The following is a 27,444-nucleotide window of genomic DNA, read 5'->3' on the forward strand; positions in this document are numbered from 1 at the left end:
TGTACAAATTATAACATGTACAATATTTTTGTACAGGTTATAACCTGTACAAAATCGCAACTTGTACACGACATATATAAAGTAATAAATGTTGTTCAACTACAACATACAATATGACAAATTTAAATATCTATATCACAGCTTTATGACGCAAGTATGCATTTAAGGACCTTATTGTCAAGGAACAGTTAATAGGCTATGACAAAAGTTTAGCTAAAATTTGCATACAACCTTGATCGTTGAACTATAACTGAAAATCGAATAAAATAATGCATTCATCTTTTTTATCATTTGGAATTGTACTAACAGAATTCTTTCAAAAAGGTGAAAATATGTGTATAGAGAGCACATAAAATCATCAAATCTCTAATTACTAAAACATAGATTTTTCTTTTAAAAAAATGTATGTTGTTGATACATAAATTTCCGTTATAGTGATATGAAATAATAATATGGTCACCGATTTCGTTCTTGTCTTATAATCAATCTGTTACATAGTTGGTATTAAAACAAAAGTTGTATGGACTACATTTCTATGACGTTACGATCATTTCGATGTTTTGTGGTATTTTTTTCAAATAGAGCACCACTTTTAGTTTGTATACCCTGAAAACGAATTCGGTGACTATATCATTATTTTACTTCATCAAAACTGTTTATATAGGTTGAGATCTTACACACCTGTGCAACTAGTACTCGCCAAATGCTTAATGTGCCTTTCCCAAATAAGGAGCCCTTAGTTCTGTGTTTGTCGTCTTAGTATGTCAGTTAAATAAGAATGTCGTAAATTGTTATGTAATGGATAACGCGTTTGTTTTTCTCGTTTGAACTGCTTTACATTTTTATAGTTTTTTAACATAGTTAATGGCCGGGCGTATATTTACTTGCATCCACTTATTTGAACTTTGGTGGATATTTGTATCTTTTGCTATAATACCACATCGCATTATTTCTATACTATCTGAATAAATTATAGTATTTAAAATAAAACACTAAACTTGAAAGTCGTAGTAATTTTTCTTTTTTTTTATTATACCTCAAATATTTAGTTCGCATTATATATATATTCATTTGATGTTATGTTAACATATCTTTTTGGAGTCAACAACAAATGGAAGTTTTTAACGACCTTGCCATCAAGGAGTCATAGTTAGGATGTTCACCTATATACTGTGTACCTTGTATACTGATTACGCAGGTAGGAAATTATGATTTATTATAACACATGAAGTTATCCTTTATATCATATCAGATTGTACCTTGAAAGATGATCATCAAGTAAAAATGATTTATTAAAATAACACAAATTTTGATAATCAAAAACAGCTGTTAAGAAATAAAAAAAATAACACGTTAAAAGTTTTTGAACATCATTTGTTTAGTCATCATTTGTATTTCTCCTTTTACAATACATGTATGGTCGTAGAAACGTTATTACTTCCGTCTGAATTTGGCTCTTTTTTTAGTTTTATCCTAAGAAACTATGGATTTGTATGAATAGAATGTCAATTTTATTACACACATATTTCCAGTTCTAATGAAGTTGCAGCAATAATAATCTCTTTAATATTAATGTTTTGAATTAAAAAAAACTGCTCTGTACTGAAAGGAAGGTATACGTAACAGAACAGGCAATCTTACGACTCAAGAACAAAGTGAAAGAAGTAAAATGTATCATACTCTCCAATCTTAAATCACTTTTAATACAGTATGCAAAATTCTTATCTGTAAATCTTAATAAACAGAAACTAACTATGAATCTACCGAAATCGATAAATGGCCAAAACAATACGATATTTTCTGACTTGAAAAAAAAAAAGATATGGGGCGGGAATAAAGATTAACATACATCTTAAATCTTGATCATTAGAGTCAAAACAGGTATATGAAATATAGCACTTTGAACATCAGTACAGGACAAACACTAGAGCTCGCTGTTAAAAGGCAAACTGAAGGCTATCACTGTTACAACATGTATTTAATCTTTATTGCAGCGCCAAAAAAAATAATAATTAAAATTAAAGTAACAAATGATTCTAAATGAAACATTTAACCACCAAAAAGTACTAAGTGTAATTAACAACATATCTCCGTTTGGCCATCAGCAATGATATAATACTTATTATGGCATTTCATATAGGTCACGTAATTACAAAATGTAAAGCAAAGCAAAAGAAAAAAAGTTTTGATTAAATCTGGTATCTATATCTGGTATTAAAAAAATAAAAAAAAATAATGAAAGACGACAACCAGTGACAATTACTAGACTATATAATTCTGATTTAGGACAGAATCATAAGAAATATCATACGGAACAATACCATCAAGTGAACGAAATATTGTACCATTTATAGTTGTTATTTGGTATATAAATGACCTTGAGAAATATCCATGGATACAAAGGGTAACGCTAAATATAAATAGTGTGTATAGTTAAAGTTGATTTTGATGAATTCTGTTTAAAATATTAAGCTTATATTGATTGATTACAAAAACTATGCTATCTAAATATCAGCATGTTTTGTTGAAAACATTTATAAAAAAATGTTATAAAGAATACGTCAGAATCGTGTTTGGCTACAAAAGAGTTAGTGTATTTCAAATTAAGAAGAATTAAAAGCCAAATAAACTACGAAGTCGAGCGGTTTATTCGTCGGATATTTCATGAAGTTAAGGCATAGAATGTGAATGATGCTATTTATGTAACAACTCTGCTATAATAGGGTACATTTTTCCATCCGAAATCCAGTAACATCAGTGGGATGGCTATAGTTATTTCAATACACAAATAAAGAATCTTAAGGTTGGAATTTGTATTTGACAAAAGAAAGTAAATTGACAATCTTTAATCTTTGTGTGTGTGTGTGTGTTTTTTTTTTTTTATTTAAATATTTTTACCTCGCGCATCACTGCAGAGACATTTATTGTCGAATTGCGCAGATCTGTTGCAGTAAATATCATCAAAGCAATCCTATCATTATAAGATTAATTTTGGAGAAATTATCGATTCACTAATGACAACTGTAATATAATTGGATTTAAGCTTGTGATAACGACCATTGCAAAAGTCCTGGGTTTTTTCATGTTCGGTTTGTTTAGTTTTTTTTTCTTCATTTTTGTAGAATTTATCTTAATATTTATTTTTTGTCAGTGTAGGGTAGGAATGACTCTTATAAAATAAGTCTTTAATCCTTGTCTTTTTAATCGGTAATTTGTGTATTGTTCTACTAATTGTGTCCCTTCGAATGAACACATTAAAATAAATCGTACGAATCGGCAATGAATATGTATAAAGAAATATCAATGTCTTCTTAACTACATCCGTGTATAAAACCAACAAACTATTGCTTCAATATATTTGAATTTGAATTGTAGATGAATATGAGGTAGACCGTGAAAAAACTGTTCTGAATTAAATACCATATCTATGTAATAAATCTACTAAAAGTTTCATCTAAGTAGTGTTACTGTAGCTACGAAAAAACTGAATTGAACGCTAAAAAAAAAGCAAACCTTATCAATGTTGTTCTTTGGAGTGAATTTATATATATGGTGAAGAAAAAGTATCTTTCAATCAGAAGAATGAGTCAAACAGAATCAAAAGACAACATAATTATACACGAAAATGAAGGAGTACCACTGAAAAGACGATTAGGATTCGTTAGTGGCGTGGCATTGATAGTAGGAACTATTATAGGTAAGATATCATATAACAAGTAAAATAACTAAATTACCGAACTCTGAGGAAACTCAAAACGGAAAGCCTCTGTTAAATGGCAAAATCAAAAGCGCAAACAATCAAACGAATGGATAACAGCTGTTATATTCCTGACTTTGTAAAGGCATTTCTTATGTAGAAAAAGCTGGATTAAACCTTGTTTTAAAGCTAGCAAAACCTCTCACTTGTATGACAGTCGCATAAAATTCCACATTACGATTTTATAACATCATTATAGTGAGTAACGATAATCTGTTGATAATATTAAAGATACAAGTTGAGTGTTTTCTAAGACTAAAATATTTCTGTTTCGAAGATTTCAAAGATTATCGGATAATTTTTTTTATTGTCGTGAAGTTATATACCAACTAGGATGATTTGGATGATTTACCAGACTAACTGTATAAAATGTGTGAATAATAAAGGCAACAGTAGTATACCGCTGTTCAAAGGTAATAATCGATTGAGAGAATACAAATCCGGTTACAAACTTAAACCGAAGAAATCATATCAAATATAAGAGGAAAACAACGAAACAACAGAAACACTGAAGTGCACCAAAACAAACCAACAATGCAACATACATAGAAACAAACTATTAGATAACAACTGCCATATCCCTGACTTTATGGTGGAGAGGGAGGGGAAGAAGAGTTAGCATTGCTCAGTTTTTAATTATCTGTGTAATGGTTTGATAGCCTTTATATGTCTGCTTGTATCTGGCCTTTTTGTCATAATACTGTCTTTCTTTCGTTGACCTGAGGGATTTTGTGTGTGTCGAGGTGTTATAATCTCCCTATTAATAATATAAGATGTGGTATGATTACAAAGAAGACAACTATCCTCCGGAGCCAAATAAGATGTTAACAACTATAGGTTCTTTACTCACCAAAAGATCCAAAAGTTACTTCATGTAGTAAGCCCCAATGCAATTGATATAAATTTATTCATGGTGGCAACAAAAACCATATGAAGGTTTGTCGTCAATCCTTGTTAACTTGTACGAGTATTCCTTTTAAAGTAAGAAATATATCTCCATAAATGCAATCCTCATAATGAACACGGGGTAAAGTTAACCAACTTTATCAGTAGAAAGGTTTATTAGAATATACTCCCCAGGTCAAGGAATTTCGAGAGAAATGATTTGATAAAAAGGTTGACATTTTGTTTCTTTTTTTTTTTTTATCTTTACAGTATCGGTTTTTCATTTAACAAAATTTGTTTGAAACTTTCATTATTTATAATCCAAACATTTCTTACAATATAGAATGAATTCATCCATTACTATAACTTTATAACATAATTTTAGGCTCTGGTATTTTTGTGTCCCCAAAAGGAGTCCTGACAAACACAGGATCAGTAGGATTATGTTTAATCGTATGGTGCATCTGTGGAGTTGTCTCCCTTGCAGGTAAGCTAGATTGTATCATCTCTTTTATTTATTTTGTAATCATACAAAACTCAGCTAATTCTGACGCAATAAAAAGACGAAAACCTGGAAATTAGAAAGATCTTATTCAAATAATCCTGTTCTGCATGTGGTTTAAAGCACGTGGTTAAAAAGGTCTCAATTGAATTTTACAAAGAGAAAATCAATCAAGATAACAAATCGACATACATAGAGAAGATAATTAAGAACTGAGTAGGTACGTTACACCTTTGCTTACAATCTCATGGTATTACTTGATATTTCGATAGTGTTCGATTTACCGTTTTTTATAAATATATTAAAAACAGAGGAGGAGGCATGATAAAGCCACATGTTTCTATTGAATTTGAAAATCGAAAGTTATTATCAATGATATAAATAACTGACTTAAGGTGGTACCTAACACCTTAACTAAAATTATTTTGGCTCGTTTAATTTTCTTAAAATTTTGACGAAGTATTTACTTTGACCCTTTGACAAAAATATAAAAAAAAATTTAAAAAATTGAACCAACCGTTTAATCAGAAAAATTACACTGGTTATATAGCAATTTGACAAACACTTATTTTGATCATTGAGAAGCGTAATATTCACGTAACAACACAACGTCATTAAAACGTTCTGCTGAGTTTACAGAGTTATCTCCCAGTAGTGTTAGGTACCACCTTAAAGTTCAGAAAAAAAAATTAGAATGTGAATCGTCAGTATTTATAGTTTTTAATGCTCTATGTTATACTAACAGTGCAGATTCAAACGGCTTGCATTTTGTGGGAAAATGATAAGACTGACAATAGAACTTGTTTTTAATGTTTAGAAGCTAGCCAAAACGATATTTTGCTGCAAAATATTTTATTTTGATATTCAAATGTGTGTAAAAAATCATCATCAATGGTACCAGGCTTTTGTCTACAAAAGACTCACCAGTGACGTTTTTGTTAAAAAAATGTAAAAGATCAAATAAAGTACGAAGTCGCAGAGCATTGACGACCCAAACTCCAAAATAAATTATCTTTTATGGTAAGACTTAGGATCATATCTTGTTTTACCAAACACACCGTGAAAATGACCAATTAAAAGGCAATAATGTCTATTTCGGCATGTAAATGATGACATCGCGAAATCACAAGTAACCTTATTGGACTAAATTGTCGATTTTGTTTTTCTTGGTCCTTTATCAATAAAGTAATTAATTATAATTTTAAAATCTAACCATCTCCTCCCTTCGTTCTGATATTGAAAGTGTGACTGCAAACATTAATTTACAATATGTATCGTAATTTCAGCTGCCTTAGTTTATGCAGAGTTAGGAACGTTGATTCCTTTGTCGGGAAGTGATTTTTCCTATATGCTGAAAGCATATGGAAGTTTTCCAGCTTTTATGTACACGTGGACACAATTGTTCATATTCCCGGGAGCGCAGGTGATCAAAGGATTAACAGTTGCGCAGTACCTCGGTAAAGCTGTATTCGATGACTGCGGACCAACTGATGCCACTTTAAAGCTTATTGCTGCTGTTGTTATTTGTAAGAATTTTTATCTATTTAAAAGTACATGTCCTTGAAATATTAAAAAGTAAGGTTAGGTATTAGGTATCGGGTTTATTTATTTAATTGACAATGTACATGCAACTAGGGAATAATAAAGGGAAAGCAATACCTTTATGTGTTTCAACGGATTTGTTGTTAGTGCTAATTCTTTGATCGTATTTGTTGCATTTATTTTAAATTCAAACACCGGGTGTTTCAGACTTCTCGTTCTCCTCAAGTGAATAAAACGAGATAGAAAGAACATTTTTATGGATGGAGAGTTGTGTTATTGGCACTCATACCGCATTTTCTTATATCTTTATTTGTTCACGTGTTTGTCTTTTTTATTGAATTCAGCTATTTCAATTATATTTTATAGTGTGTCTTTCTATGTTGTATGTTACACTATTGTTTTAGGTCAGGTTGATACATATTATAACGTTTAATCCTGCTGCCTTTGTTTGCACCTATTCTAAGTCAGGAACCTGATGTTCAACGGTTGTTGTCTGTTGAAGTGGTTCAACGTTTGTCGTTTTTGTTTTTATTTACAGATTGGAGCGTTGGTTTTCGTGTTTGAATGGTTATTAGACTGGTAATTTTCTGGGGCCCTTTATAGCTTGCTGTTCGGTATGAGCCAAGCTCCGTGTTGAAGCCTGTACTTTAAATTCTAATAGTTTGAATTTACAAATTCTGATGGAGAGTTGTCACATTTGCATTAACACCACTTATATATATATATATATATATATATATATATATATATATATATATATATATATATATATATATATATATATATATCTAAGAAATAACATGTTAATACATTCCAGAAATGTTAGCTTCCCTTTGCTTCACACAGATTTCTAGAGATATTTACTCCATTGATACAAAATGCGTGCATAGAAATAGAGAATGTTGTAACTGAAGCAAATTCATTAACATGTGTATATATGTTTAACTCAAAAAGCTACTCTATACATGCATGGAATTAGGAAGAACGATTGATGTTAAACTTCACGGTCGGATTCATGGTTCGGGTAATCGTTACATTGAGCAATTTCTAAACGTGTGTTCGTTTGTCCGTTTGTCCCAGGTAAAAGTTTTTGGTCAAGGTAGTTTTTTAAGATGTTAAATTCCAATCAACTGGAAACTTAGTAAACATGTTCCCTATGATATGATCTTTCTAATTTTAATACCAAATTGTGATTTTATCACATTTTCACGGTCCACTGAACAAAGAAAATGATAGTGCGGATGGGGCATCCGTGTACTTGGGACACATTCTTATTTGGCTCTAACTCCAATTTGAGTTCATGTGATTCTATCATACTTGATAATTCTTAACCGGTAATTATATTGGCTGGTGATCAAACTATAGACTTGTGTTGTACGTAGTTTCCTACCTTTACATCAAAGTTAACCGATACATCAAAGGTGATAGATAGATAGTTCATTCTCATCAACCATGCAAGTACAAAGGTTGCAAAGAAGTTAAAAAAGATATACCTAAAAATAAAAATGCATTTAAAATGCATAAAATTTAGGAAGAGATAAAATATCACATAATATACAATACTAGTTCGTCCATATGGAATTCATTGACCCCATATATATCGTACTAGGCTTCTAGCACATCGTGTAACGAATTTATCTTACCGACTATCTTCAAATGAGGTAGTTTTACTAGCGGCCTATCAAAGTTATCAAGTCTTCAATACTTAGTATTATGATCCTACTTGCATTTGTCTATACAGAAAACAAAAGCCAACAATAACAACATTTAAGCTTTAAATTTGTTTGATGAATTTATTTCAATCGTTCATTTCATGTATCAAGTTCTTAGTCTGATGAATCCTTTCAGGTTTTGTTTTGTTTTGAAAGGGTAGTAACTTCAGTATGCCAACAAAAACAACTTCTTAGCTTTAATTATGTTTTATGATATTATTTCAACCTTTCATCATCAATTTCTTCGTATGTTGAATCCTTTCAGACAACCTTTCATCATTAATTTCTTCGTCTGTCGAATCCTTTCAGATTCTCCCCATCACCGTATTTGTTTTCATAAAGAGTTATGACATCTTTTTAAGTTCTGAAAGGAAAGTGACTCCTTTCTAAGCCCATATGGTAACTACTAACTAACCATGTAAGGTAACTAACCCTATATTTATAGGACACCCTATATCAAATAATATATACGTGTTTCTCGTTTCTCGTTTTGTTTATATAGATTAGACCGTTGGTTTTCCCGTTTGAATGGTTTTACACTAGTAATTTTGGGGCCCTTTATAGCTTGTTGTTCGGTGTGAGCTAAGGCTCCGTGTTGAAGGCCGTACTTTAACCTATAATGGTTTACTTTTTAAATTGTTATTTGTATGGAGAGTTGTCTCATTGGCACTCACACCACATCTTCCTATATCTATATAGTCACGGTCACCACTTGTATTCCTTTGACTAATTATTTCTCTATAAATCTAGGAGGTGAGATAAATATACTTATACAGTGTAAAAGTTAAAATTGTATAAAGAAATACTTTTGTGTATAAAAATGATAAATTATGTTTGATCATATGACATGTGTTGAGGTTTAAATGACAATCAAATATAGCATAAATATAATATGTTTTGATATATTTTTTTTAATATTTCATCTATATTTAGATATATCTTCAAACCATTTTTGGGATGTTTAACAAAAGACAGGTGGTTGTTTTTGTTTTTAATATCAAGAATAAGATAGTTCAGCTACATGAACAAAAAATCCAAACAATTCCCTAGATGTTACGCAAAAGCAAGGAATAATTTTTGAATCCAAAATGGAGAACAAAACTGTAAAACTACATAAACAAACCAATAGCACCAACACCAACAATGTTATCGTTTTGAAGGTCAGTAAACAGTCACAATATTTCAATGGTCAATACATTGATATAATATAACTTTTTTTTTCTAGTAACATCGGGAATAACCAACTGCATCAGCGTGAGATTGGCTGCCAGTGTACAGATTATTTTTACTATACTAAAACTGATTGGTTTAGCAACTATTATTGGCGGCGGAATCCTAATGTTATCTAGAGGTAAGTAGGCATATTGCTTAAATACGTCACTACGGTATAAATAACGATTATATATTTACACAACTGTCTTACAAGTGAGAGATTTTGCTATATGTTATAAAATATTACTGTAACTAATTCTTGGTCATTATATCTGTATCTGCCAGGGAAAGGGAAACTCAGTATCCTTGGGCAATGCGTCATCAGTAATCAGTAGACATACTTCAGAATTTCTTTAGACATGTTAGACAAACTGTAAGATATTTTGATGAAATTGACATTTAAAATTATACAATCGCGATCTTAGATCCTTAGATACAAGCAAAGTCGTATCCTATTCCCTATTTCGATATTTTGTCTGGGTTTGTATCTCATGGCGGATTACGCATGCATATCTAAATCAGCTTACATTGTGCTCTCATTCGATCTTCCCGGAGTTTTTCCATTATTTTATTGATACCTTGATTTGTGTATTCGCTATTGGTTTATGTAATTTGAACACCGGTTAACTATTGTTTCCGAAGAAAAGAACTAGGGGTGTCAAGGATATGAAACAGACAGCAACTATAGGCATAAAGAAATTATGAATGAATAAAAACAGGCTCGACAATTGAAATACCCAGTTAAAGTTTTAATGTTATAACTGTGAAAAAATGAATTTATCAAAAAATGAACAATTTTCTCATTTTGGATCTAAATGTTAACAGAGCTATTTTTTCTAATGGTAAGAGATTTGAGTGAACATAAGTCTGGCGTACTAAATTATAATCCTGGTACCTTTGACAACTATTTGTATAAATTAAATTGTAAGTTTTTGTAATGCCCGCGTCACACTGTCCCGATTTTTATATACGATGGACACCCGAATGCGAAAATTGTAAGTTCGTACGAAGTTGGTCCCGATCTCGTTAAAATACCAAAAAGTGACCGAAGCAAGTACGATGAATAGCGAAGTCTATACGATGGTGCCGAAATTATATACGATAGCAAAAGTTGGACATACGAAGGTTAACCGAAGACGGGTATTTAAGCCTCATATCTCAGCCGAAGCCTACACGACATATCACGAAGGCTACACGATGGATTACGATGATGGTGCGATGGCCATACGATGTCTAAAAGACGTCGTGTACAGCTTACGATGCATTTAAATTATATGCCGAATGCATCACGCGTTTTAAATTGTTTGATTTATATTGAATATATATTATATTGTACATTTGAACTTTATTATTCCCTCGCCTACTACATGTAAGTTGCGTGTAGATAAAATTGTTATGGACACTCAAGAACCAAAATGCTCAAAACCTGGTATGATGTTACTCGTTAAGAATATCTTAAGCACTATTGACTTTAAAGTTCAAAGGTCAAGGTCAAGGTCACAGTGGAAGTTGTAATACAAACCAATATCATGTGGACACTCTTAAACCATTATGCTTCCAAAGATTTTAATCACATTTATTGTATATTGTTCCTCCTTGTAATGATCTGGCATTTTTTACGTTCAAGGCAAAAGGTCAAGGTCATGCAGAGGGACTTGTTTTTTTCTCCTTGAATATGCATATTCAATTTACTATTTTCTGCATGTGTCATATACAAATATAGTGTCCATATTTGTCCCCAATATGTTACATACGAGGGGATGCCACGCTCGGCATTGCCTTGTTTGAACTGTAAAATGTGTGCACTAGTCTGAATAATCACCCATAATTATAACCATGTTTACTGATCTATCTTAAAGGTAAGGTAATGGGTTCGTTGATCCCTTTTATTTAAAAAGAGCTCTTTCCAGGAGAATATCATAATTATATAGACTAAAGGAAAGATGTGGGGAAAGCAAAAAATGCGGCAAAATATGACATATAGAAAACAAAATGCTTATGGAGTAAACATTCGTGTGACAACAACTCAGACGATACATAAAAAATCAGAATAATGAAGAAAAAGTTGGTTTCCATATATACGTGTACCTGCAGTGTTGGTGTACGATGCGCGTTTATGATTTTCATTATGAATAATATTTTACTTGTGAAAGTAAATCCTGAGACTGTAATAGCTGCTCTCCTTGTTCCATTCGAATTAATAGAAACAACACTGTCGCCTTTCTTGGTCTCATAGAATCATATGATATGAGCTCCATGTTTTGTGAACGTCTTTCCTAAAGTTCTGTCGTATTAGACTGATCAGTGCATATCGCGCATGGCACTTTAAATGTATTTTAGCGCGAAAAATTAACTTACATTTAGCTGGATTTATTCCCGTCGTAGTTCCATCTTGTCGCCTTCGTACTTTTATTCGATGGCAACACGACGGGATTTCGAGGTCTTCACGAAGTCGTGTTGCCATCGTAAGACCTTCGGGTAGCTTCGTGATTCATTCGTGTAGACATCGTAATGTCAAAACTGCCCGATGGAAACGATGGAAACACGAAAGCAATACGATGTTCAAAGATGAATCCCCCCTGACATTTCGATGGTGAGGATGGTGATACGAATTCAATACGAACCCTCAACATCGGACGCACCTTCTGGGATTTTTTAACATGTTAAAAAATTTAGAACCCTTCCCGAAGTTGTCCCCGAAGGCTAGAAAAAGTGGCTGATGGTTCTACGATGGTTAAATATGGCACTACGAATAGCCCGATCTTGATACGATCAGTCCCGATTTTGAACATTTTCATAATCGTGTTGCCATCGGCGTAAAAATCGGGACAGTGTGACGCGGGCATAAACGTGCTCTGTATTTAATGATACATGAGTAAAAACAAATTGACTATTTATCATTCATTTCTGAGATGCTTTTTCATTTCTTTAGAAGTGTTTGATCATTGTTTTAATATATTGTCTAACGTATAGCCAACAACAATTTCATATTCAATTTAGATATTTTTTATTAATTTTTAAAGGAACGGTTGGAAGCTTACCAACGGGCTTTGAAGGCAGTGTAGATAACCCAACAAGTATTGCAACTGCCATTTATAGTGGTCTTTGGGCATTTGGTGGTTGGTATGTTAATCGTTTACAATGAGTACGATTTAATTTATGCATTTGTTAAGGAAGGTGAAATCGTTTGTACGTTTAACATACAAGTATTCTAAAAATAACAAATTTAAAAAAATACTTTTCATATGATTCATAGTGTCCACAACATATTTGTCTATCATAATCTTCTTTGTTATGTTTAAAGGGGCACTAGCTGTCAAATTCATGGTCACCGATTTGACTCAAATTCTCATATTTGATTTATAACAATGTAAAACAATTATCCAAACTACCAAAAGTCTAGAATAAACAGTTTACAGAGCATGGGGTATATACTATATATAGGTTCGTTTCGTGTATATTTTAGTCCAGACGCCATCTAATTACCTATCGATTTGACCTCAGATGACCATATAAGCGATGTAAACATAAATAAAGATATGAATAGATTAAACCAACAAAGATTTTATTTTATAGATTAAAAATTGATGTTTCTCATTGTTTTTAACCATATAAGAATGATTTCATGTGCATCGAATTGATAATCAAATGATTTACCGTAGTTTCACTTTCATTGTTGACATTCTTTTTCTTTAAATAACCAGTACACGTACAATGCATGCGTTGTCAATCTCTAGCTAGGGTTTAAATTGAAGTTCACATGAATACGGATTTAAAGAGGTCGACTCATTCACTTGCAAGTGAATTACCAATTATTAATGTTTCTTAGCGTAATTTGACAAAATTGAACCGTTTTGGTTAGCGAATTGTTATTTCACTATTTCACTTTCATTATTGATTGAACAGGAAAAAAATAAAACTTTAGATTTTTTATATATTTCGTAGCTAGTGCCCCTTTAAGTATATACATTGGAAAATCTCCAAGAAGACAAATGTGTTTTTTAATTATTTGCTAAATTTGAGAAACAAACGAGAATCAACATAATTTATTAGAATTTGAAAAAGGATTGATAAAGCAAGGCAAACGCTATCGTTTTTACAAAGTTTTTTACCTTTCAAACTTATAGCAGTTGTCTCTTTACACTTAACGCGTTATTATCCTATTGCCACGGGATCATTCAGATCTTCACCAATGATTATATAGAACATGAATTCAATCAACTTATAGATTTATGAACGTCGGGTTTCCTGAAAGGACGTAATGTTTATCTTATCAATCAGCAAGTTTCAACCAAAATGAATGCGAAAAAATTGACAATGCGCAGCTCACTTTGTTCAAACAGTTGCTGTGGGGTTTTCTCTGGCGTTAAGTTCAGTCAATTTTCATCAATCAAAAATTTACAACCCAGAGTAAAATGAAAAACAAATGTTATAAAGTATGTCGGGGCATTTATAGCGACTATACGACATATGTTTGTTTCTTTGATCCATTTTTAGTCGTTAAACATGTGGCTTCCATCATGTTGCTCATGTGGTACAAATTCGATAACAAGTGTTACTTTGTGATGTGACAATCGATAAAAGAGGATTGAGGTTACGACCATTTGAACATTTCCATGGACATCGGTGACACACACGCACGATCATGACGGTCAATCAGCTCGTGATTGAGTCCGTGTGATTTGACACTTTAAACTACTACTTCTTTGTTTGTTTGTATCAGTCATATATCAAGCAAATAGGGATCGGATAAGCAAACTCTGGCATATCGTATCAATTTACAGATATAAAGACTATATGTAGGCTTCGCTGGAACGATACTTCATAGAACTGATCAATTGACAAACCCATCAATGTAATGTTAGGGGCTAGAACACTTATATAACATAGGTATCCAAAACAGTCAAAGAAGATCCAGTTTTGCATCTTTTGTAAAAATTCCAGCACAAAACAGACCTATGATTATTTAGAACTTCTTGTAATAAGATTTGAACATCGGTAAACAACTGTTGACTCTTATTCGAAATAAGACAGAATCTGAAATAATGTGAGCAGGAAATTTTAAATTGTATTTTAGGGATCAACTTAATTTTGTCACAGAGGAGCTGAAGAATCCCAGACGGTATGTTAAATGCAACTAATAGTTTAAAGGATTCTACCTAACATCAAATATAAAATCCAAATGATTATAAGAATAAGAATTGGAAAATAAAAGACAGCTGAACTCATAACATAAATCTTCCATAACATATTACACAGATAGTAGTATTATAACTAACACCATTGAAGAACATAGTTTTGATTATAAAAAAAACCGCGTTCAACGTATCTAAAGCAAATTTATCCTTATTCCTTCATTCCGGCATTGTTATCGACCTAGTGTTAGTACCAGTAAATGAAAATAACTTTATATATCAGTAATTCCGATATAAATAATTGAGTTAAAAAAGAGAGATAGAAAATTTCTTTATTTAGTGTAAAAACTTACTAATTCTAGTAAAACAATTGTGTATGAGTTGCAATAGGACTTTGCACTAGCTTTACGAACTCTTATTTTGTTTCATTAGTTTTTTCCTAATTGTACTTTGTGTGTATTTGTTGTAACAAAACTGATAAAAAGAATAAAGAGAGTCAAAGAATATAGTTTACTATTAATATATATTTTCAATTTGAAACATTTGCATTGAAAATGAGTATCATAATAAAATTGTAAATGGAAATGGGGAATGTGTCAAAGAGACAACAACCCGACCATAGAAAAAACACGTCTTCAATGTAGCTACAAATTCCCGCACCTGGAGGCGTCCTTCAGCTGGCCTCGAAACAAATATATACTAGTTCAGTGATAATGAACACCATACTAAACTCCAAATTGTATACAAGAAACTAAAATTAAAATAATACAAGACTAACAAAGGCCAGAGGCTTCTGACTTTGGACAGGCGCATAAATGCGGCGGGGTTAAACATATTTATGAGATCTCAACCCTCTCCTATACCTCTAGCCAATGTAGAAAAGTAAACGCATAACAATACGCACATCAAAATTCAGTTCAAGAGAAGTTTGAATCTGATGTCAGAAGATGTAACCAAAGAAAATAAACAAAATGACAAAAAATACATAAATAACAACAGACTTCTAGCAGTTAAGCTACATGCCAGCTCCAGACTTCAATTAAACTGATTGATAGACTTTTTTTTTCAGTATATGAATATCAGGCACAATCATTCCCGTTAGGGGTTTAGTATCATACCATCATAACATATATGAGAAGAACATAACCCGTGTCATGCCAACAACTGGTTTTTGAATAAATGTGTTTATTTCCGATGCAAATACCCCATTAGTGAATCAATATCAACGCCAAAATATGCAATCTTCATTGACCTGACAACAGTATCGCAACTTTATCCCTTCTTAATAAGTCTATTTAAAGTTTTGTTAGCTTCTGAGTTGAATACTGACATTTTTGTGCTTTATAAAGAATATTTCCATAAAAAATTAGATGTGAAATACCTGAACGTATAAGAAGTCAGCATGTTGAGCTATATTTTCGAATGATGTCCTTAAACCGATGATCAAATTTAGTAAATGTTTTGACTAGTTTGTGATATCGAAAACCCTGGTGTAATAATTTTTCAGTAATGCATAACACGGGTATCATTCGGTTTAACGAGATAAATGGTCGTGAAAGAATATCTAACGGCGGTCAAGTATTGAGAGACGATCGTGAAAGCTCTGGTAACGGATCGTGAAAGACATTTAATGAAAATTGTACGTCAGAATCTTTGAAAAAATCGCTCAATTTTCAAAACGCGGAACAAATCCGAACAAAAAAATATGTCTATTAAAATGGTTTAACTTCCTCAACATAACTGTGAAATAAGATAAAGAAAATATGCAGTACTTTATGAAAAAAAAAAAAGGTGCAATGCATGTCTATGAAATCATTACAAATAACACGTTTTTTTGTACCAAAATGGTCATATTTCAGTTTATCGTGATATATTTGAAATTTAATCTTTGGTGTATCTGATAGTACAGTAAAATTAAGGTATGTTCTTCTCTTAAAAGCATAAATTTGTATATGAAAACCTTGCATTTGTTGAATATCCATCAGACTTGATCGTGAGAGATCAGGCAACGCATTATTTTGATCGTGAAAGATAATGCGTGACCAGACTTATTACTTGTAATCAGAAATCAGTATTTCTTTTACCATTTTTAAAATAAACCTGCAACTGGTTGAAGCCTGTAACTATTTTGATAAGAATGAACATAAAAGCTATTTTTTTTTATTCAACACTTTACCTCGAAAGTTAAAAAAACAACAACTAAAAACGTCTCTAAATAAATTTGAAAGATTCATCTCTGAGAATCGGTCAACTGCAATTCAGGCAGACCGACACTATTTAGCCAATAATATGGATATGCAACGTTTAAACCAAAATGATATCCATCAAACAAAAAATTACTGCAAAACAGCATCTTTCATGAGTAATTTGAAATTGAACGATAACCAACATTTTGTGCAACAGTACTTTCTTAAGTTCTGTATATACAACGCAGATGTTGATTGATTTAACTATATACTACAGACTATAGAATACCAGAGCGCAAATGCTGTAATGTCTCGTCTGCTTTACTTATGATAGTTAACTTTTGGAACGTCTATAATATCAAGGGTTTTACTAGAAGTGTCAAATGCGCTAAATGCGCTTAATGTATTTTTGTCCATCTGATGAGTTAAGCCTTTTCAATTGATTTTTATAATTTGTTCTTATGTTGTACTGTTATACCACTGTCTCAGGTTAGGGGGAGGGTTGGGATCCCGCTAACTTGTCTAACCCCGCCAAGTTATTTATGTATGTGCCAAAGTCAGGAGCCTGTAATTCAGTGGTTGTCGTTTGTTTATGTGTTTTTCGTTCATTTTTTTATACAAATAAGGCCGTTAGTTTTCTGGTTTGAATTATTTTACATTGTCATATCGGGTCCTTTTATAGCTGACTATGCGGTATGGGCTTTGCTCATTGTTGAAGGCCGTACGGTGACCTATAGTAAGTTGTTAACGTCTGTGTCATTTTGGTCTCTTGTGTCTCTTTGGCAATCATACCACATCTTCTTTTTTTAAATTATGATTGTCAATGGTTTTAAAAAAAGAGTGCATGCAAGGTCAGATGAACCATGACATACAGATATCTACAAATATCCCGTAGACAAAAAAAATGTGTTCCGATCCTTACAGTGCCTTAGAAACTGACAAATGTAAAAGTTTTGCTTTGTCAATTAATTCGAAACATAAGGTCAAAAGTATAATGAACCCTGACCGACAGCCAGACATAGACATCTAACTATCATTCAATATTTCAAATACAATTGTCGTCATCATGGTCATAATTATATGAAACATGCAGACAGACATGTACACCATACACGAAAAACCATGGCGCTATAGCATACAGGTATATATCCAAAAAGCTAGACAACATAAAACGAGCATTACTGAATGATGCATGATAATGAGTTCGATGTTTTTTTAAACAAACCAACAAACCTTGCAGAAGTCGAAAATGTACACCTCACAATCATAACAACAGACACTTATCCTAAAGCTTAACGAATCCGCGATACGGACTTGACCACAAACATAAATCTTCATCCATGAAATAACTCAAATTCGGGGTCAGGTGAATCCTGTCTGACGGGCATGTAGTTTATAGGATCCAATGTACAAAATGTGGGTATCCTATAACTCGTGATAAGTGAGAACTTCACATGACAATAAAAAGCTTCATCCTACAATCATCCAACTATTTTACATTTCATTTTCTGAAAATATTAATACTTTGAAAAGCTTAAACCTATTGAGGATGTTGACCTATATAGCTTTTCTCAATACCAATAACAAAAATTAATTATGATATACATGTAATTGAAGAATAATTTGAACGTCTTCGTAGCATCATATCTTTTCATGAATTGATCCTTTTCACGATCTTCAAAAATGCGGTACGTGATCTTTCACGATCCGAAAAATCATTTTTTGTGTAAATAGTTCTTTATTTACCAAGTTTCAGATTATGTTTATACAAAATAACTATGATAACCATTTGATTAATTCAAATAGAATGTCCTTATTCGTATCAAAGTAGTTTTTCTAGTCGAATTTGTGAAAAATCATGTTTGTTTACATTTTTTATGTCATTGAAATGTCGAGAGGCAATCTGCCTTTTGTTGTTTTGTAATAACTATGTACTTTTAATACTGAATGTTCTCACATACTGATCATAACGTTGAACCATTTTGACATACAGTTTTATTTTGTCGTGATTGTCTGTGTAATTAATTAAATTAGAATATGTATTGACCTTTCATATGTCTTCTCAATTAAATTTCTTTCACGATCCGTTACCAGAACTTTCACGATCGTCTCTCAGTACTTGACCGCCGTTTGATATTCTTTCACGATCATTTCTCTCATTTTTAAACTGAATGACACCCGTGACATAAATTTACCTTAAAATATACCTTAAAAAAGGTACCGGACATTTATTTTTACTGATAGCGATATACAAACTAAGTTAAAGATTTTGATTTAGATTTTTTGTGTTTTAACGCCACTTTTAGGCACCGCTATTTGGGCTATTTAGTGGCGATCAGTTTAGTTGGTGGAGGAAGCCGGAGTGCCTGGAGAAAACCAACGACCTTCGATAGGTAAACTGACAATCCTAGTCAATCAAGATTGGATTCGAGTGCACCTGCAAAGGAGGCTTGAAACTCACAATCTCAGTTTTGACTGGCTAAAATAACGTATACCGTAGTAACTACTTAGACCACTCGGTCACAGAGGCAATACTAAGTAAATGATGGCATACCAATTTACCACCAGGTACAGGCACTTTTACGTAGAAACATTTTTTGATATTTCAGAAACTTGCCATTATGTATAATAACATCCGTATTACTGGTACTTGTTGTATACCTCATGGTAAATGTGTCCTACTTCACAGTTTTAACCAAGGAGGAGTTTGTTTCGTCATGGGCTGTGGCAGCGGTATGAATTATCATAACTTACCTAGCATTTGTGCAAAACATATAATGTAATTGCTATAAACAAACGTACAAACATGTAAATCTGTTTTATGTTTCAACTGTACACAGTATTTGGTACAATCAGTTGCTATGAATATATGCCTCTGTATACATAGCCATCGAATAAGTGTGCCCTATAATGATATTATACTCCTGTAGAATGACATTTTGACACTTTTGATGTGTGTTTTACCTTTATGTTATACTAGTACTGCAAATTTAAATAGATGTTATAGCCATTGAGACATATATCTATAAAAGTCTTATTAACAAAGATTTGAACAATTACAGGTCACCGCAAGGCTTTGAACAACGAGTAAAAAGTATTACGTTAGCAAGATACAAAGGCTTCTGTAAAAATAAAGGACAATATGTTAACCAAACAAATCGCTTCCTTTAGTGAAGAAATCGGTATTAGCAAATTTGTTTGCGAAAAGCGTCTGTGTACTTTGTGTAAAGTGTGCTGAGTGGTGATGAATTCGAGGAAAAAAAGTGGAGGATAATGTTCTAAGGGGCAATTTAATTAAGGACGAAGGAAAACAGACAACATTGCACGAAAAAAAACAAGCGGACAAACGAAAAATTGAACAATACATAAATCCAGCATAACACTGAGAATATACTCTAGAATGATAAGATCCTTGCTTCATTAGTGACACCCATTGTTCGTATGACATGCAATATTTCAATAGAAAGTCGCATTCGGACTGTTTTGACGGGAACTGGGTACAACACATTTGGAACCTGCCGTGAAAGCCTTAAACAAAGGTTCTCCTTGCGTAGACGGTACATCACAATTGCGATGGCGACTGGCATAGAGGCGACTGAAGTTTACCGGTGTATGAAACTATCGAAACATTCACTATAAAAACCCAATTGAACGGTACTTTTTCAAGAAAATAGTGCACTGAAATTTCTTACAATTGAATGTATATACATATGGAGTTACTCCTGGACTTTATCTACATTTGCAATGATTTCTTCTTCAATATATGTTGATAAGTTTCAGTATGTAAATCATTGTGTTTTATATATAGACGTGGGCGGAGTATGTTTTGCCTGGAGCAGTTGTTATCATTCCAATCACTGTAGCCTGCTCTGTGTATGGTTCAATGAATGGATCAGGATTGATTGTCGGAAGGTATGTTCACCAATTTATTTCTGAATTCGAACGATAAATAGATAAAAGTATTTCAAATAGATTAAGACCATTCTTGACTGGACAAATAAACCAGTGAAAAGTCTAGGTATTTATTTTGGGTATGATAATAAGGAATGCCAAGCATTGAACATAGAAAAAGTCTTGGACAAAATTACAAAACTTGTAGACAGATGGTCGAAAAGAAATTTAACATTGCTTGGAAACATTTTAATTGTAAAAGCTCTTCTGCTACCAAATTTAACTTATTTTGATACTAATGGTATTATTACTAAAGATAAATTGCAAATCATTAACAATATAATTTATAGGTTTGTTTGGAATGGAAGAAAAGATAAAATAAAGAGGTTAATATTAACAAAAGATTATGCTGAAGGGGGCTTAAAAATGATTGTTATGGAGTCTTATATAATGTCAATACATATAAAATGGATTAAAAAAATAATACAATCAGAAAATGGTAACTGGTGGGTGTTGCCTATACCTGAATAACTTCGGAAAAAAATTGCTAATTTTCAAGATAAATATAAGAAACATAAAATTAATTGATAAAAAAATATAGAACAATGCACCACTATTCTATCAAGAACTGATAAAATCATGGATACATGTAAATCTTAATGAAGCTAAAAATAATAAAATATGTAACATTTTAGAGATCAGAAAGCAAATAATATGGGGCAATAATTTGATAAAATTTAAAGGACAATGTCTGTTTTTTGATAAATGGATTGAAAGTGACATTCTATTTATAAATGACATAATTGACAATAGAGGACAAATATCAGAAAAAGTTATCAATTTAAAATTAAAAAACAAAAGAAATTGGATTGCTGAATTTTCAAAACTTAAAAAAGCCATACCAAATCACTGGGAGGAGAAGCTTAAACTGAGAGATCATTCAAAACTATAGTAAATATTAACAGAGAAAAAAAATAGACTAAGAGACCACGAGGATATACTGAGCATTAAAAATAAAGATATTTATAAGATAGTGCAAAGTCGAATAAAAACAGAAACACCTATTGGTTTTTTGAAATGGGAAAAGATATTGCATAAAGGAAATATAAATAGTGAACTAAAAGACACTATAAAATTCACTTTTGAATACTTAAAAGATAATAAGATTAAGATGTTCAGGTGGAAATTAATGCACTACATCTTGGCAAATAAAGGGCTGTTATTTCAATGGAAAATTTCTGAAAACAGCCTTTGTTCTTATTGCAAAGAACAAGACAACTACAAACATTTATTCATCACATGCGCATATAACACAAACTTCTGGAGATCAATGAGAGATATATTTAACAAATTATGTATTGACAAACATGTTATAAGCCTACACTCTCTAGTAATAGGATACAAGATTCATGATGATGCTTATTTTGGACTCAATCACTTGCTGAGCTTAATGGGTTTTTTCAGTCTATAAATCATATTATATATCCAATAATAAGGCAAAAAATAGACATAGTGAAAACTTTTAAACATGAAATCTCGAGTACAGCTGAAATATTTTGTACGGCCAATATAGAAATAAACATAATGTTAAAAAAAAGAAAGTGTTGCAGATCTTGAAATAATCAAAATTAACTTTAAAAAAAAACCAGAATGTATGTTCTAGAATGTTAATATTGTGTACTTGTTTTCAATATTTCAAGGGGACACATAAAAAGATATGTTACTATAATATAAGTGTCTATGTACAAAAAAGGTATGAAAACACATATATATGTACAATGCATGTGAATGTATCTTTCTTTATATGTTTGAACATGTATGTATGTAACTATTGCATATGTGTGAATGAAAATATATGTATGTGTGAATGCTTGTATGTAGGTATGTAAGTTATGTATGCATGAAAGTGAAGTATAAAATTAACTTAAAAAGAAAAGGGGGATAAAAGTAAAAATAAATAGTTTTTAGACAATGTTCAACATGTATCCTACCATTTCTGTACAACAAAGATGTACATTTTCATATGTTTAATGGTGTTTTTCTTTCTTTATGTGAAACTATCGGAACATATTATATATAAGAATAATAAGGATAATTCTAATGTTTACAATATAAAGGTTACAGACAGGTCACAGACTGCTCTCAGGTAACAAAATTTGGGTCAAATTTGTAAAATCAAAATTCATGACAAAAGCTTATAAGAAACAAAAAAAATCATATTTTACTTACAATTCTTTAGTATTAACAAAACACTTCCAAAGAATTGTATCAATCCAAAGGTATTAACAAAAATTAAAAGAAACAGTAACCACGTTCAACTTGTTTCATATGTTTCAAAATTCTATTAAAAGAACCGAAAACGGATTTTTCTCCGTAAATTTCACGATACAGCATCTGTAACATCTTTAAGTACTGCGATAAGATTTTATTTGATATTATGTTTATTTATAAAGTAATTATAGAAAATAGAAATGTATTACATGACTATGTATAAAATAAGATAAGTTTTACTATATATTCTCCCTGGATATCAGTTATAATTGTATGTAACAGGGGTATTTGATGGAATGCTGTACATTAAGTAATTTGTTAAAACAGCAAGGAGTGCAATAAAGAATTTATGAATGTTAAAAAAAAAAGACCATTCTCAAATTTAATTTTATAGTTCACTTATTAAATCTTGTATTTGTAAAGGTACTGCAATTTTTGCAACACAAAAAAGAACTACGCCAGTTTGGTGCTAATATTTCTATTATTTAATTTCAGAATACTTTTTGCAACAGCACGTGTACAATTGTTTCCTGAATGCCTTAGTTACCTTAATGTCAACACAAATATCCCGGTACCATCAACTATCCTCATAGTAAGTTTTGAACATTTGTAACATAGAGGTATGTATCCCTAACATGAGACAATTCGTTATTAAATCGAATCAAGCATTTCAGAATTTTTAGGACCATTTTATCAAGTAATAGATAAGCTTTTATAATGTTTTCAACTCTTATTATGCATGCGCTGGTTGGACAAAAACGGTACTGATACCGATACTAAACGATAAAATTGGGAAAAACAATTTTATATGACTTTTTATTTCATTTGCATGACTTAACGTCCTCATATGATATTTATTGAACCCTGCATCACTAGCGAAAAGTTATTGAATCGTTGATTAAAAGGGAGGAAAAAAATAACAACTGTTTGCCATGTGCAGTTTAGCAAACATGAATTGTTTGAGAGATGAATGTAAAATTGATATTGATTTTTTTTCTGAGTGGAGTAATAAAATAGAGAATGGAAATGGGGAATGTGCCAAAGAGACAACAACCCGACCATAGAAAAAAACAACAGCAGAAGGTCACCAACAGGTCTTCAATGTAGCGAAAAATTCCCGCACCCGAAGGCGTCCTTCAGCTGGCCCCTAAACAAATATATACTAGTTCAGTGATAATGAACGCCATACTAATTTCGAAATTGTACACAAGAAACTAAAATTAAAATAATACAAGACTAACAAAGGCCAGAGGCTCCTGACTTGGGACAGGCGCAAAAATGCGGCGGGGTTAAACATGTTTGTGAGATCTCAACCCCCCCCCCCTATACCTCTAGCCAATGTAGAAAAGTAAACTCATAACAATACGCACATTAAAATTCAGTTCAAGAGAAGTCCGAGCCTGATGTCAGAAGATGTAACCAAAGAAAATAAAAAAAATGACAATAATACATAAATAACAACAGACTACTAGCAGTTAACTGACATGCCAGCTCCAGACTTCAATTAAACTGACTGAAAGATTATGATTTCATCATATGAACATCAGGCACAATCCTTCCCGTTAGGGGTTTAGTATCATACAATCATAACATATATGAGAAGAACATAACCCGTGTCATGCCAACAACTGGTTTTTAAATAAATGTGTTTAGTTCCGATGCAAAGACCCTATAAGGGAATCAATATTAACGCCAAAATATGCAATCTTTAATGACCTGACATCAGTATCTTTCATGTTTGGTAAGAACATAATAGATTATATTGACCGAGAACAAAGTCCAAAGGTCAATAATACAATTCATTGTATTTTTCTAGATTTTTAATATTGACCGTCAATATATATAGATATAGGAAGATGTGGTGTGAGTGCCAATGAGACAACTCTCCATCCAAATAACAATTTGTAAAAGTAAACCATTATAGGTCAATGTACGGCCTTCAACACGGAGCCTTGGCTTACACCGAACAACAAGCTATAAAAAGCCCAAAAATACTAGTGTAAAACCATTCAAACGGGAAAACCAACGGTCTAGTCTATTTAAGAACAAAATGCATAGAAACATTGTTTGAATATACATAAAAATAAAACATGTACATGAAATACCATTTGAATTACTAGTACGTTTTCAGAATAACCAAACATTTCATCTTTGATATTTTTACTGCAGAGTATATTTGCCTTTGCGCTGATATTGCCCTCAGATATCAAGTCTCTGCTGAACATGCTGGGGTTTCTAAGGTGGTTCTTTTATGGTCTTGGTATGATAGCTCACATTGTGCTCCGATACAGGATGAAGGATGTAGACAGACCATTGAAAGTAAGTTCGAAGTACATGTACCATATTGATTGCAAAATGTAAACAAAAAAAACTCTATTATTATATGAATTAAAGAACAGAGATTCTTTAATTGCTCTTTTGATTATTCACTTTTATCTCGAGACTTTTGTGTTTTCTATTTGTATATTCGTTTACTTATATTTTTTTAGTTCGTGTATCATATATCCAATATCATCCAAGTTGTATGATATCAGTGTTATATTTTACTGTTGCAGGTTCCTATAGTGGTTTCGGTCGTGGTTCTTGCTTTTTCTATATACTTAGTGGTAGCACCGTTTCTAGAACCGGTAAAGATTGAATTTTGGTATGCAGTTGGATTTTTGGTATTAGGAGCTATCCTCTACGTTCCTTTTGCTTTCTTCAAATTGGGTTTGCCAGGAATGGGTAGGTTATGTTATGTATGTAAATAGTTGGTTATTAATTTGTCAGTGAGTACACAGCAGGGTGTAACTTAATAAATTGCGAGAATAACGTATATGAAGCAACGGAAAACCACTGATTTACAGTAATCTGAATTTGGACAGACATAAAGAATATGATGGGGTTAAACATTTCTGTGACCGTTATAACTCTCCTCCCCTATACCTGTTGAAAATAGATTAACTCAACAGATCGGCACGAAGTACCCACAATAAAACTAACATGAAATTAATAGACACAAAGAACAGATATATGATTACTCACAGTTAGTACGGGTGTATTTGGCAAAACATTTAGGAATTTTAGTCATGAATACTTTTCAACGTCGTTCTTTATTTGGCCTTTTTAACATTTTAGGATTCTAGCGTCATTGATGAGTTTTGTTGACGAAACGTGCGTGTAGCGTAAAACCAAATTTTAATTTTGGTAACTATGATGAGTTTATTTACCAGCTAGTTCAAAACCAATAACGACTAACTTATAGATAAATTATGTTCTCTCAAACTAATGTTTCAATCAGTATATATCCATATGATTTCTTATATAAGCTACAGTCTTGTAATTGACTGCTCCATAGGCTTACATGCAAAACAGCTGATCTTTGAAAATAAAAAAAATAAAAAATGCTGCATAGTAAATTTGGTTCCTGTTCATATCATGTATGTACTCATGTGAAATTGTGATTTAGTCGAGAAAAAAAATTGGGTCATGTCACGAAGAATAAAAAGTTACGTAAACCTGAAGTCAACATATTTTTTTTCTACTTTCTGTTTGCTGTTTTTACAAGGCCGCACCAGAAAACAGAAAAAAAATCAGAAAAAATGCACTCTTTTGTTTCCATCCATGTTTTGACATGCACCGGAAACTGGAGTTGTAATACAAGACTGTTACCTATTGGGACGCCTTAAACAAAATGAAAAAACCGTGACCTTGTTTAATATTTCAACTTATTTTCCCTTTTATAATGTTTTCCTTCTATCAGTGTTATACCAATGTAGTGTATAAGTGTTGTCTGTATAACAGTTGTAGTGATGCACGTATAAACAAAAATTTGTTAAGATTGTATGGATAATAGCAAAAAATACAAAAGTGAAAAGTTAAAATTATTAAAATAATTGAATAAGAAAACCTTAATCACACAATGACGGAGAGCTCAATCTTATAAAACCCTGTAAATTAATGAATTCCAATTTTTCTGATGTGAAATAAGTTTTGACTTTTGCGTGATTTTTTTTCGTACTTTTGTAGATTATATAAACACATTTGTTCAGATGATGACGCAATCTGCACCGACCCAAGAAATTGCAATTTAACATCAGCACTTTTGTTCAGCCTGCAGATTATGGACTTTTTTTTATTATATATTATACATTATACAATGCATACTTTCATTATTTTATGTATATTTCTTAAATGTGTTTATGTTTTTGTGAATTAGTCATGCAAATACACATTAAAGACTTTTGAGCACAGCGTTTATCCAACTTATTGAATTTAAAAGGGGCGTCAGCTGTCAAATTAATGTTCATCGATTTGACTCAAATTTGTATGTTTGAAAATATCATACTAAAACATATATCTAATTCACCGA

General features: G+C 31.8%; 1 protein-coding gene across 1 annotated transcript in view; it reads left to right on the forward strand.

The window, feature by feature from the left end:
• Positions 1–27,329, forward strand: part of LOC139519082 (b(0,+)-type amino acid transporter 1-like) — a 46,512-nt gene extending 19,183 nt beyond the window's left edge. The window contains exons 2-14 of the mRNA XM_071310875.1: positions 1,050–1,198; positions 3,376–3,697; positions 5,028–5,129; positions 6,431–6,670; positions 9,624–9,749; positions 12,634–12,733; positions 14,688–14,732; positions 19,541–19,664; positions 20,740–20,843; positions 23,589–23,685; positions 25,263–25,412; positions 25,649–25,817; positions 27,102–27,329. Of these exons, the coding sequence (XP_071166976.1) occupies positions 3,550–3,697; positions 5,028–5,129; positions 6,431–6,670; positions 9,624–9,749; positions 12,634–12,733; positions 14,688–14,732; positions 19,541–19,664; positions 20,740–20,843; positions 23,589–23,685; positions 25,263–25,412; positions 25,649–25,817; positions 27,102–27,166 (1,470 nt within the window). The 5' untranslated portion in view covers positions 1,050–1,198; positions 3,376–3,549 and the 3' untranslated portion in view covers positions 27,167–27,329. The remainder of the gene's footprint in view (positions 1–1,049; positions 1,199–3,375; positions 3,698–5,027; positions 5,130–6,430; positions 6,671–9,623; positions 9,750–12,633; positions 12,734–14,687; positions 14,733–19,540; positions 19,665–20,739; positions 20,844–23,588; positions 23,686–25,262; positions 25,413–25,648; positions 25,818–27,101) is intronic.
• Positions 27,330–27,444: the final 115 nt, after the last annotated feature.

Source organism: Mytilus edulis, chromosome 4 (assembly GCF_963676685.1).
Source record: "Mytilus edulis chromosome 4, xbMytEdul2.2, whole genome shotgun sequence".
NCBI lineage: Eukaryota > Metazoa > Mollusca > Bivalvia > Mytilida > Mytilidae > Mytilus > Mytilus edulis.